At 45.4% G+C, this 14,690-nt stretch overlaps 1 protein-coding gene across 1 annotated transcript in view; it reads left to right on the forward strand.

The window, feature by feature from the left end:
* Positions 1 to 7,889, forward strand: part of mgat4c (mgat4 family member C) — a 94,423-nt gene extending 86,534 nt beyond the window's left edge. The window contains exons 4-6 of the mRNA XM_031564285.1: positions 2,756 to 2,907; positions 3,834 to 3,981; positions 4,097 to 7,889. Coding sequence (XP_031420145.1) covers positions 2,779 to 2,907; positions 3,834 to 3,981; positions 4,097 to 5,253 — 1,434 coding nt within the window. The 5' untranslated portion in view covers positions 2,756 to 2,778 and the 3' untranslated portion in view covers positions 5,254 to 7,889. The remainder of the gene's footprint in view (positions 1 to 2,755; positions 2,908 to 3,833; positions 3,982 to 4,096) is intronic.
* Positions 7,890 to 14,690: the final 6,801 nt, after the last annotated feature.

The raw sequence follows: 14,690 nt of genomic DNA on the forward strand, positions 1-14,690 counted from the left end.
TATAAACAGCTTGCATCTGTCGTCTAATTATCCACACCATGTCTGAATATTTAAAAAAACTTTTGATCTCGTTGGCGTGGCATCGATTTGGTTCCCTGTATTTAGTCTCTTTTTGTTTGCGCCGGCTAAGTCTACATGGTGGGTGGTTGCAGATCTGCGGTGTGGCGAGGTGTGGGTTTGTGCTCAGGTTATTTATGTAACCGCTCTCTGAAGACGCCCCGCAGTGGTGAGATCTCTGGCACGGCCAAGGAGGACTGCAGATTGCATGCGGTTAATTGCAATCCCTCCTGCCGAACGCAGCTCTGCTCCGGATAATTACCCATTAGTTTTTAGGGAAATGTGTCCATTGTTTCCGCTCAAACTCTGACTAGGGTGTCAGAACCCAGTCAAGGACATCGAGTCCAGATTTATTCTGTTTTGACTTGCTGTACGCCGTCAGTGTGCACAACAAGTCGATTTGGAGTAAGCAAAATACTTTCCCTTCCGCAGGGGCTATGATGAGGAGAGCAGTATGTGGTTCAGTTCAGCGATAAAGTCTATCTGAAAAACAGATCTAATGGTGCCATCTCCACAGATCTCTTGTCAAATATTGTGGTCCTTCCAGACCTGCTTTGTGGCTCTGTGTGGCACACACACACACACACACACACACACACACACACACACACACACACACACACACACACACACACACACACACACACACACACATAGATAGATAGATAGATAGATAGATAGATAGATAGATCTACTCGTAGAGTTTAACACACTACTTTTACAGTTAAAGACACCAGTTGTACAAACTAAATATACTAATATTTTCCTAACGTATTTTTGTATTCATTCATGTTTATAAATGAGGGTTCACATTGTTGTGTCTTTCCTCTGACCCTCAGTATAGTGAAATGTGGGATATTTCAAAACCTGGATTTGGTTGTCTGTCTGTTTTCACAGTTCTGTTTGGCTGACAGCGTTAAACTCTGTGTTCTGGATCACTGGCTCTTTCCAGCCCCTGTGTCACGCCTCGCTAGAGGTCTTACTGGGTCCTACTTGGAGGGATGTTTAACGTGCAGGGTCCACTAAGACTGAACCTTTTTTAAAGTCTCTGAGATTACAGGGCTGGAGATTGACTGGGTGTTGCTGAGAGACTGGGGCATGAGGCCTTGAGTTTGGGGCTCACGCTGCTGTTGTGTGGAGGGATGAGCTGAGGGTTGTCACAGCAGTGGCTGCGGCAGGTCCAGCAGCTGGCGTGTGCTCACTGAGTCCAGGATGCGTTGCGGGGCTGCACCGTGCCAACTGCTAATCTGCATTATCGCGGAAGAAGGCCAAGTCCATGTGACAGCGGGCAAAATGGCGTGAACTAGAAAATGTAAAATCGTCCAGTTGTGTAATTGTATTTCTCTTGCTGGGTGGGGTGAGTGTTTTTTGTGTTATGGTGGATTTGGCGTCGAGGAGGATCTTGATTGTGCACTTTCAAGCGAAAAAACGCCCCGAGATGAACCCATGCTGTTTTTTTTTTTAATAATACTTAATGTCAACATTTTCTTGATTACCTCCTTCTATGCCGCATCTGAATGTATTCTCTGAACAATTACACACCTGCATCCCACATGATTGCCACGAGTTAACTTGAGTCACATCAGGCTGCAATTGTGTAATTGCGCCACTTCAGCTGGTAATTGCAAAGCATCCTCCATACGTCACCACAATTGTAGAAAGTCTTTTAGCGGCTCCAGATGTTTCAGATACATTTAGACATGTTAAACACTGTTAAGCACTGGCTGTGCACAGAAATCTATCGACTGGCTGGGTCTCCAACGAAAGAGGCTCGTGGTCTCTGTGATCGATAAGCCCCCGGTCATTAAATCTGCTGCTGAGGTATTTTGTATTCCATTAGATGTCTCCGGTGGTTTGCATTGGTCCAAGAAAAGGCCAAATGTGATGCTCACATGGGAGTTTTTGAAAGCATCCTACTTCATACAGTATGTGTTTCAGCTTAGATCTCCATGTCCATTAAACTTTACATAATACATTTAGTATTTATAGTACGTATATTTTCATTATAAAATAATTATCCTTATCATCAAGGGATTAAGCGTACATTTTGGGCAAATTGACATCTTGTGATCTAATCCACATGCAGTAGTTTATGGCTAACTCTAGTCCTCATCCAAATCAGTCATGAAGGTTTCATTAGGCACAGGATAAAAAGGTGATAGACAAATGTAAAACAATGACACAGTATTCTGAGGTCAACTAAGTGGAGCTTTCTTTAAAACATTTTACTTCACTCCATGAAAAAGGAATAAAAAATAGCAAACCTTTCACTCATGCTAAGTGTTTTCAAATGGGGTATTAACCTTTTAGCATGAAATTACCTCTTTTCGCTATTCACCAAAGCCACTAATACGCTGTGTCCTCTCCACTGGATTATTAGCTTAGGAAAAAAAACCTGTCCCATTATTATTCGGTCTCGCACATTGCAATCAAGTTTAATACTGTGCCTCACAAGTTTGTGAATCAAGAGGAAAACGTGCGTCTGAATCTGTTACGAGCCTAGTTGACGACCAAACGTCACCTCTCCTACTGTACACCATAGAATACCTCACTGTAAAGTAGAATCCATTCAAAGCACTTTTTAAAAAGGCCTCTGTTGAAATGAGTGTGAGAGTGCATAGTCAGCGCCGCTGCAGGTCTTAGTACTCCACGTGTGGTGTCCTGCAGGTGCTGATGACACTGTCATGTTTCTCTGCAGGTTCCACTGGGGGCTCGGCAGCCATGAGACTGGTGTGGAAGTCCCTGGACAAGATGCGCTGCTTCAGGAAGCGCTCCACCATCCCCTTCCTGGTGGTCCTCATCACCTTCTTGCTCTTCATCAACCTCTACATGGAGGACGGCTACGTGCTGGTGAGGACACTGCGGTGTGCAGTAATTGGTCTCGGACAACTTAGAGAAGGACTCCCAAGTTCTCCTCTTTTAAAATTATGGAGAGCCAGCATATTCGGATGCAAAAAGCAAAATGTTTAATAATTTAATGATGCCGTGTCCAAAACCAGCTTGAGAGAGATTTCTGGCTAGCATCATGATCAAAACTTTGTGATCACAACGTGTCATCTGTGTTTGCCTATTAAATTATTAAGAGGTCGTGTTCACATTTCATTAGTTTTGTTGGCATTGGACATGACATGTTTATGGATATCCTATAGATATTTCAACTTCAAAACATGCATTAAAGGTGCAGTCTGCGATTCTTATCCAATTCGTTTTTGTCAAATTCAACAGTCCTCTAGCTGTCTGTGTCGTGCACTTTTTACAAAATCCTGTCTGTGTGTGAAACAAACAACCATTCGCCAGAATCAGGGACTGACATCAATATGAAGTTATAATGTCGAGGCAGCTCTGAAAAGAAAGGAAACAGGAGAGCTTTATTCTTTATGAATTACTGCAGCATTATAGTTACAGTGGAAAATATTCTAATTAAGCTTGACAAAATGCACCAGTCCAACTCGTAATGCTTACATAAACATTGCAGGGTGAAGCAGATGGATTCATTAATATGGTTATGATTCTGATTAATATAATGATACTGATTATGGCCCAGTTATTTTACTAGTGTTTCTCCAAATTGAATGATGTGATCTGGTCACTGCTTTCATTGCCTGCCATTTAAATGATTGTACAAAGCCTATTCTTCTTGTAGACACTGACAGATACAGAACAACCTAGATCCCTTCAGTTGTAATGCGTTCTAATAGGCTTAATTCTGGGGTTTAGTTTAATTAATATCTCTGACTACGCACTCGTCTGCATAAGAGGTCTCTTGTCTTCTGCAGGAGGAGGATAAAAGACAGCTCCGAGAGACGTCAATGCACCCTCTGAATTCTGAGCGATATGTCCACACCTTCAAAGACCTCACCAACTTTTCAGGGACCATCAACGTCACCTATCGGTACCTAGCTGGCACCCCCTTGCCAAGGAAAAGTGAGTTTAAATTGACTTGAAAATCAAATACCAATCATTGCTCATTCACTGGATTTGTATCTGTGAGAATCATTTAAATGTGTTATTTAAGTTTTTGTGTGTGGTGTTTTCACAGAGTACCTCACCATTGGGTTGTCATCTGTGAAGAGAAAACGTGGCAATTACCTCATGGAGACCATTAAATCCATCTTCGACCAGTCCAGCTATGAGGAACTTAAAGAGATCGTGGTGGTGGTTCACCTGGCAGACTTTGACCTGGCCTGGTGTGAGAGCCTGGTCCAGGAGATCTCCAGGAAGTTCGCCCACCACATCATTGCTGGCCGGCTCCTGGTGATCCACGCTCCGGAGGAGTATTACCCATCCCTGGAAGGGCTGAAGAGGAACTACAACGACCCCGACGACAGGGTCCGCTTTCGCTCCAAGCAGAATGTAGACTACGCTTTCCTTCTCAACTTCTGCACCAACCTCTCTCATTTCTACATGATGCTGGAAGATGACGTCCGCTGCTCGCGCAATTTCCTGACCGCCCTGAAGAAGGTCATCACGTCCAGAGAGGGCTCCAACTGGGTCACCCTGGAGTTCTCCAAGCTTGGCTACATCGGGAAGCTGTACCACTCACAGGACCTGCCACGGCTGGCCCACTTCCTGCTCATGTTCTACCAGGAGATGCCATGCGACTGGCTCTTGATCCACTTCCGGGGCCTGCTAGCGCAGAAGGACGTGATCCGCTTCAAGCCCTCGTTGTTCCAACACATGGGCTACTACTCGTCCTACAAGGGGGCTGAGAACAAGCTGAAGGACGACGACTTTGAGGAGGACTCGCTCGACCTCCCTGACAACCCACCAGCCACTCTGTACACGAACATCAACGTGTTTGAGAGCTACGATGCATCCAAGGCCTACAGCAGCGTGGACGAGTACTTTTGGGGTAAAGCACCCTCGACGGGGGACTTCTATGTCATTGTGTTCCACAAATCCACAAAAATCAGCAAAATCAAGATCATCACGGGGACTGACGACCGTCAGAATGACATTCTGCGCCACGGAGCGCTGGAGGTGGGGGAGAAGTTGGTGGGGACTAAAAAGGGCAGGCAGTGCAGTTCGTACGTTACCTTGGGAGAGTTTAAAAATGGGAACATCGAGGTTCAGGACGTGGACCGCAAGATCTCGTTTGACATAGAGTGTGTCCGTATTGTGGTGTCAGCCAGTCAGAAAGAATGGCTCATTATCAGGAGTATAAGCCTGTGGACTACACAGCCACCAAATCTGTGAGGACAGTGACTTGAAGTTCAAACTCGCTGGCACAACTCATTTGCCTCTTATTTATTTATGTATTTATTTACTTATTTATGCTGTTTTTATTTAATCTATCTATTGACTTTTTCATTTGTAGTTGTTTGGGTTTTTTTCAGATTCAACTGAGCTTTCAAAATATTGAAGACAACATTTGTTTTGTAATTTATTGTTTTTTCTTTTGAAACACAGCCAGTTCCATAGTGGGTCCTGAATAAGGTAGTACTGGGGAGAACTGTAGTGTTGCTTTGAACATTTGAACAGCTCCTCCTGGCTAATTAGTTTTTTTTCTACATCCTCGCCATTGTCTGAAGGCACTGTTCCTGTCATCTAGCACAGAGTCAATATTGCCTTGAATATCCAGTGTGTTGTGGCATGAATTCAGTCAACAGAACGTCTTGTTTTTCTCCCTCAAGTGGTACCAGGGCTGCTGTTTATTGAATCCGTCTTGAGTCACAGAGGTCACTTGAGAACAGTGTTTTGTGTGTGCCATATGTCATTTTGCTGGTGTGTTTTCACAGACCCAAATCTTGGAACACAGTGTTTGCCCCCTCCCCTCCCCTCCTCTCCCCTCTCTCATCATACCAGGATGACGAATGAGGTAGACCTGATCTTCCTGTTTTTTTTAACCCCAGTACAATTTTACGAGAGTAAATTAAATTGTGTTTGGATAGGTTTCCACAAAATTACACCAGCAACAACACACAACACACAACACAACACACAACACACAATACACAACACACAACACACAACACAACACAAAACACACAATTCCAAATTGCTCCTCTCTCAGCCACATCTAATGGTGTTGTTTTGGTACGGTGGGCATTGTTGTCTCTGAGATTTATGAAAGAGAACATGATAGGTGTTATGTATTACTAACAAAATATCCCTTAAACAAAACACACAACATTCTCTATATACAGAGTATATCATATTTACACAACAATCACAATTTAATGTGTGTTGTTACCTGCATGTGACACAAAGGAAATAGTAAAAACAGGAAACCTACTGAGTAGCTCTCATCAACTGAAATTTCTTGGAGGATACGTTTATTTAACTGACAATGCAATAACCATATCAGTGTTTACATGAGGTTTAGTTGATTGTAGAAATCTACTGTGAAAATTGCACAAACTACTGGAATGAATTCTTCCTTCTGGACCATGCCCCCGCCATCTCCCACCAGCACACTCAGTATGTGAGTTTGTGGATCTCACTGCTGTCACCGTTCATTTCTTTTCAGAAGGCTGTCTGTCCGACGCATATCTCTCCTTTATTGACTTCACATGGTTTGCCGAATCTAGCAAATCCTGCAGTCAACCACATCTTCAGTCAGGTTGTAGTGTTATAACATGCCCGCAACCGATGCTACCTGACCTGAATTAGCCAATACATCTGTCAATTGGCCCCCATTAGCTGATACAGGCATTCCCTGATACTGTACATTGACTCTCGTATTGTACAATACACAGTGGGGGGAAACATCAAATCCCTAATACTACTGAGTCGCATTACATTCAACGGCACCAAGCTGTGTATGTACTGCAAGTGTTCGTTGCTAATCCAGTAATCCAAAAGCTGGTGCACAAGAAGCCACCGACAGCTGATAGCACCTTGGGACAGCGGAGGCCTGATGGTACGCCGTTTGATGGGATCATGAACTCGCTCGCTCAGCGCGTTCAAATTCCCCGTTGCTCCCCTGCTTTTCTGCTGACCGCGGCTGATCACACGCCTCGCAGTGACCTGCGCTCGCCCTGTCCGCCTGTCCCACGCCACGTCTGCAGCGCGGGAGCTGAGCCCGACTGACGCCTGCCGGAGCCAGGGACACGGTGGCGGGCGCTGGGTACGTCACAAGCATTCTACTGTCAGTAGTTCTACAATGGTTCCAAATACACAAGTGGGCTGAACATACACATCTGCATATAAACAAGCCATGAATGACAAGTTAAGATGTTTCTGCAGTTCTTCTTATGGAAAGGTTTTAACTGTAACAGTTAATAGATATGGTACTGAGAATAATTTCACGAGTTGGGTTGCATTGTATTATGATGTTCACTGTTTTCTTCACAAAGCACAGACTAGATTGATCATGTCATTGTTGAAGTATGCAAGATAAACGGTAAGTGGTGACAAGACGCTGATAGTGTGGGTCTTTGCTGTCTTCAGCCAGAGCCGTGTGGCTAGGCTACGATGATATGACTGGATGCATGCACTTCAACAAGAAAATTGAACAGTGTGCCAGAGCCCTGTTGTATTTAGGATTTATGGCTTGTTTATCGGTGTCTGCTTTTGAACTTTACTGGCAATGTTCTGTATTTGGGTTGTAACTTGACATGGACCAGTACTACCTTACAACAGCCGACATCTCACAGACTATGTGCATAGCTGACGAGCTAAACCGAGCGTGTGAAGGTACTGTACAGTGTAGTGTTGTGTCAAAGTTCATTCCCTGGCCCCCAAGCCCTTTGTTTGTCATATAGTACTGTATGTATATTGTAAAATGACATATATTTTTTATATCATTTCAAAATGTTTGTGTTGTATATGGTACATAAATACAGTGTTTGAGCAGAGATGAATGCTAAATCTACACGTTTCTACCTTTACAATCTTGTGGTTGTCATCTTTTTTTCTCCTCACTTGCTTACAAGGATCAGATTAGATTTTGTTGTATTGTTTGTCTGTCTAATTCTCCAGATGGCTCGACATGTTTAAAAACAGTCATCTCAATACATAGAGCTGCCATCTTATTTGGTACAGGGGCGCTCAGAACTGCCAGAGATATGATGAATTTATCCACGGATTTGCTGTCGCTCTGATCTGTGCCAAGACATGATTTTATTTTGATATACAACTGTTTACAGGGGGGGGGGGGGGACTTTGCACAGACTTTGGGGATCCTGAGTGTGAGTGGAAAACCATGTAAAGTGGTGTGATATTTGAAGTAGTTTGGGAACTCCTGAAGCTATTTCAAATGTCATTGACTCTTATCATGCTGAGACCCGAGGCAAGCACAGTTTCATACATTATTCATGGAAATATTCATATGCTTTCAGCAGCATTAATACATACATAATGAATTTATAGGACTTGCGCTTTTTCAAGGGATTTCAGCTCTTCTGTTTGTTTGGACAGTCACTGAGTTATGCATCCAGCTCTTTAGAACCCACTGCAAATCTGCAACAACAAAATACATCTAATCCCAATGGTAAAAGGTTGCGAGTTGTTTGATGCAACTTTGGCTATAAAAATTGAAAACTGTCAGGACACTTTTTCAAAATGTGTGAAACCCCAGTTTGCCAACAGTGCAAACTCTATCCTTCAGCATGCGCTATTCCTTATTAAAGATACATGAACAAGGTCAACATCAACGGAAAGCAAGGCATATTTTCCACAAGGGTGCGGATGAAGATGTCTTGATGACAAGCAGGAGTTACACGTCACTTGCGTCACCTGATACATCAAGAGCTCACTGTTTTGTTTTGAAAATGGATCGTGAGCTCATGCATATTCTATTGGTGTATACAGTTTCCTAGGCGCGCCTCTCTCTCTCTCGCCGTCACTGTAATATGCAGACGCACACATGAAAAAATGCTCTGTTTATCGTCCCTGTGACTGTCTGTAGATGCCATTGTGACATCCTTGCTACTCTTTGAAAGTGGAATAGTCAAGTCTTTGTAGAAACAAACCAGACACAAAGACCTTACAGAACGTTTTTGTGATGCTTTAGCGTTTTACAGTCAGAGAGATTTCAGAAAGGTAATCTAGCTGTAGATTTTGACGTCAAAACGTTGCTTCCCGTGCATACCTGCTACAGACAGAAAGTTCATACCTTCATTATAATTATTTCAAATAATTGTCCAACTATGGAATTATTGATAACTAATTCACTTAAGAGCATTTTTTAAGAGCAAGTGTTGGTGAAGAGTTTCATAGGCTTGGCACTGAGCCCGTTACAGCTGTTTTGTCCGTCAAGGTCAAGTGGAGCCTCGGAGAGGTGAGTCTAACTGGCAGCCATGATATCTGGGAAAGCATACCTAATGCCCATTCTAAAAGGTGTCAGAACGGTCTAGAAAAACCAATACCCCATAATAACTTCAGGAGCAGGCCTCTGCACGGAACACTGTCGAATCGATTCCTGGTTGCCATGGCGCCAGGGCCCCCTGCATAAATAGAGGTGCAAAATCACACAATCATATTACGGTGTGGACAGGGAGGCTGGCTGGTAGTGCAGCTCTCTCAATCTACCGCTCCTATCAGCACCCCTACAGATCCTCCCATCTCGGTCCAGCAGCGCTCATTATAGATGTTAACACCCTCGGAGAGAGAGGGGACAGATAATAAGACCAGGCAGAGTGTGAACTAATCAATTGCTTTTTCCTTCTTTTTTTTTTCGCTTAAAGTTTGGATGTGTTTCGCCCCGAGAAAGTAATTCCAGAGCCCTGGCTGGGTGTGTAGCAACAGATGATTAACCCCCGCAGGCGATACAGTGAAACAATCCAGTCTCTCAAATGGTTGGGGTCCATTTGTCACGATACAAGGAAAATGGCAAGATGTGACTCACCCAATAAAAGATGAAATCTATACCACCACATGTGGGTTTCTAGGGCCTATGAAAAGGCATTACACATTTCAAAACACTGTTGATGTAAGCAAACCCAAACGATAGCAGGGGTTAGGGGTAGATATTTATAAAAATAAAAAATAATCTTGATTTGCCAACGGAGCAACTTCTCTCCCGGTGTGTGTTTCAGGGAAGGTAATTCCAGTGTCGTGTCCTAGCACAGCTGACAGATGATGAGGTAATGCCCGGGCGGGTTTGGGGAAGGGAATCGGGGTCGTCGGTGTCCTCAGGTGTCTGCTAGCTGTGCACAGGGACCAGGGCTGAGGTTACACTGGGGCACGGTGAAACAGATGTGTTTACTGTATACGTGCCGTTGCATTTGCCAACCCCTGCCTCTTCCCTCTGCGGGGGCCAGAACTGCACCTGTGAGGGAGACCATGACCAAAGCAGGAAGGTACAAACCCACTGAGTTGTTTTCACCAGACAAAGCAGTATCGTAGCAGAACAAAACAGAGCATTTGCTGAAAGGTGTCTCGCTGTTTTTTCCTTCTCCTTCTGTTGCCTCCTCTTTGCAGGATGTGTTAAGTTGCCTCAGCTCCACTTTCTGCTGCTTCCTGCCCTGACTCTCTGACATTTACTCAAATGTCTCAGCACACTCCTCAAATTCTGTGCTTTACACTTTTCTGGGAGAAAAAAAAGCAGTTATTGATTTCAGGCTGCACACTCAAAATGTCGCAAAGTGCTTTTTTTTGTTGTTGTTCTTTTACCAGGGTGGCCAGAGAGAATGTGTATGCAAATTCAAACATTTAATTCAAACATATTTCCTCCATCTAATTCAGAGTATGTATCACATTATTTTGGATTATAAATTAACAGCTCAACACATACTAAATATTTATATATCAGTCTATAATTTTGTTGGCCAGATTGTTATTTACACAACAGAGGTCAGGGTGAGATTTTAAGGAGATGAATAAAACAATAAGTAAGTGAAAAATGATTTTTAAGGCGAGACTGCACTTCACATAATTCACATAATGCATATTTAAAGGCTGAGTAAAGTGATTCTAATCCAAAATACTTTTAGTCAAATTCATCAAAGTGTTCCTCGCAGTCCTAGAGCTGTCCGTAGCTGTGTGTGTGTTCAAAAAAAACTCTGGTGTTCGTTCACAGTCCTGGCTCTGTAAATGGGAAACAAACATAGTGGCTCGGACTCAGCCATACACTATTCCAGCCAGTCAACACATCGCCTCGGGAGCACAGAAGGAGGAGTGTAATTTGATTGGCTGTTGAGCTCAAACATAAACAATAAAACAATATCTTTCCCTCCTTTTCACAGTGGAACTTGAAACACATACAACACAGCCTGCACTCAAAGTCATTTTACGCCGATCAGTGCTTGGAAGGTCGGCCATCACCAGGGCACCTTATAAGAACATAACGACCTGACATCCACATTAACCACTGAACTTCACACCGCACGCAGACCACAGCTGAGGCACTCGTTTGCCAAGACCTCCCTCCCCAGCTCAACTCAGCCTGGGCTTTATGAAATGAAACAGAAAGATGCCAGTGTCCTGCCAGTGATCCATCTCTCGTACCCTTCAGAGGTACAGGTATGTGTTATGTTAGGGTCACACAATTCATCCTGAACACAATAAAAATGTGCGTGGGTGTTTGTTCTTTATTGGTTTGGACCTGGGCTGGACCATGGTGGGGAAGCTGTGTGTGCCCGGGGGCAGAGAGGCACAGAGCAGATAAGAGAGTAAGAGACATCCAGGGCCAGACGAGGCCAGAGGAGCCAGGATCAGCACGGAGCAACAGCATGGATGAGACGGCGGAGAGAACGGGAAAAGAACAGAACAGGGGAAATGAAAACATTCATTGCGTATAACTGTTGTTTGGGTTTTTGTCAGGTCGATGCGACGCCTGAACGGTGAACTCTCGGGAGCTCTTTTGAACAAAAAACACACCGGCGCCGACGCCGACGCTGTCACCGGCAACCTCAACCAACAAAGTCGACCTCAGGGGAGAGCGAGACGTGCCGATTCCTTCTGGCTTACCCACGGCGTCCATTCATTAGTGTCACTAAAGCATGCCGGCAAATCTGCCTTCCAATGTTTTTCAATTCCGTCCTCACATCATTTTACACCAGGCATTTTACAGAACACTGTGATTCCTGACACCCCCCCAAAAGGGGAGCTGTGTGGGTGTGGGTTAAGGGGGTTTGTGGGGGGGGGATTTAGGATGTGGGGTTGTTGAGTGAGAAGAAGCGAACAAACAGATTGATGGGTAAACAAAAGGCTGTAAAAGTGCTTCCCTCGGGGAGACACCAGGCGATGAGGAGAGAGGAGGAGGAGGAGGAGGAGGAGGAGGAGGAGGACGGCGGTGATGAATTACTTGTAATAAGCTGGCGACTGTCTTGACTGTCAGTCGGGCACTGATGTGAGGCCCCGCTGCGATTAGACCTGCTCACACACGCACTCACACACACACACACACACAGGCACACACACACACACATACATACACACACACACACACACAGGCACATACATACACACACACACACACACAAACACACACACACACAAACACACACACACACACACACAGGCACATACATACACACACACACACACACAAACACACACACACACACACACACACACACACATACACACACACACACACACACAGAGGCGTGCGCGGGGGCAGGTGGGGTGGCAGGTAGGCAGTGACAGGGCTGTGATCTGTGTCTCCCCATGCCGCGCTGAAGGTGGCAGGAAAGAGGAGCGTCTTTAACAGCGCCACGGGGAGACACACGAGGAGTGCAACGAGCCCTCAAAGAGATCTCCCTCACAGAGAGAGAGAGAGAGAGGCAGGGGCACACAGAGAGAGAGAAGCAGAGACACATAGAGAGAGAGAGGCAGGGGCACAGAGAGAGGGATAGAGAGAGAGAGAGAGAGAGAGAGGCAGGGGCACACAGAGAGAGAGAAGCAGAGACACATAGAGAGAGAGAGAGAAGGAGAGCGAGAGAGGCAGGGGCACACAGAGAGAGAGAAGCAGAGACACATAGAGAGAGAGAGAGAAGAAGAGCGAGAGAGGCAGGGGCACAGAGAGAGAGAGAGAGAGAAGTAGAGACACATAGAGAGAGAGAGAAGGAGAGCGAGAAAGGCAGGGGCACAGAGAGAGAGGGAGAGAGAGAGAGAGGCAGGGGCACAGAGAGAGAGAGAGAGCCAGGGGCACAGAGAGAGAGGGAGAGAGCGAGAGAGGCAGGAGCACACAGAGATAGAGAGAGGGAGAGAGAGAGAGAGGGATAGAGAGAGAGAAAGAGAGAGGCAGGGGCACAGAAAGAGGCAGAGGCACAGAGAGAGAGAGAGAGGCAGGGGCACACAAAGATAAAGAGAGGGAGAGAGCGAGAGAGGCAGGAGCACACAGAGATAGAGAGAGGGAGAGAGAGAGAGAGGGATAGAGAGAGATAAAGAGAGAGGCAGGGGGCACAGAGAGAGAGCGAGAGAGGCAGGGGCACAGAGAGAGAGAGAGAGAGAGAGAGGCAGGGGCACAGAGAGAGAGAGAGAGAGGCATGGGGCATAGGCACCACCACACATCAACAAGGAAAGACAATAGCAGAGAAGCAAACCAGCACCTCCACAGCATCACAGAGCCCTTCCCTGCATGATTATGAGGCCCTGATTTAGAGCAGGCGGAAGTGTGTGTCTCCTGGCACCCTCCCTGTGACCAGTGGCCCTCCGGTGACGGGGCCCTAATCTCCCTTCATCTCAGAGGAGCGCTGCACTATAGATCTACATCTGCATCTGGGGTGGCTCTGTCACTGACTCTGCCAGGGGGGGAGAGGAGCTGGAGCTGGAGCTGGAGCTGGAGCGGGAGCTGCCTCCATCTTAATTAGTCCCATTTAGCCTACCTTTCTCTCTCCTTCTCTCTTTTCCTCTCTCTGTTTGTCTTTCTATCTCTCTCTCTCTTTCTCTCTTCCACTTTCTAACCCTGTTTCCCTCTGGAACGCATCGGAGGGCTTCTGCACTCGCTCGGCCTCTTGGGCTCCAGACAATTAACATTTCATGAGCATTAACCACAGTCTGATGACATGTGCCTCTGTGGAGGACACGCCTGTTCTGACAGCCTCTGTCTGCAAAGCTGGGCTAAACGGTTAAGGGCAGAAAAGGGAAAAGATACCTTGTAAGTGTGGAAACATCATGCTGTGTCAAACCACTTTTAAAACCAATGGCACGAAACATTTCCCGTTGTTGTGTATTGTTTTGGTCCGTCTTTGTTTTTGTTTAAACAGCCAAATCCTCATGAACACTCTGGGACCTTGTTTCCGTGTTTGCTGCCTTCTGGAGGAACTGCGAAACATGTTTTCATGCCAGATCGACTTGGAAATGTCGGCATTCAACAAGCTGTCAGCTAATTACTAGACGCGCTGTGTCGGAGAATGTGGAACATTTTCTGTGAAGACCATGTGCTGCTTAATTTCCCAAGCTCTTTAAATAATGTGGGCATAACAGTGAAGTACAGTGTGGGTACGGGTGTGGTATGTTCTATGACTGATGATCTGGTCTTCTCTACACTCTTTCCTGTTTCCCTACCTTCTCTTTCTGTACCTCTGCTGGTTGGCCACAGGCAGATGGGTCCCATCAGTACTGTCTAAATAAAACTGAATTAAATTGAATGACTTACCTATAATTCTAGCGATGATCATTTTCAATTCCATAGATTAATGGAAGGCAATGGTTGAAAAATCAGGAACAAGGTTTCATTTACAATGATGCGCATCAAGAGAGAGAAGAAGGTTTCACCCCCCCCCCCCCCATAATTAGACCAG

This window comes from Clupea harengus, chromosome 3, assembly GCF_900700415.2.
Source record: "Clupea harengus chromosome 3, Ch_v2.0.2, whole genome shotgun sequence".
NCBI classification, from domain to species: Eukaryota; Metazoa; Chordata; class Actinopteri; order Clupeiformes; family Clupeidae; genus Clupea; species Clupea harengus.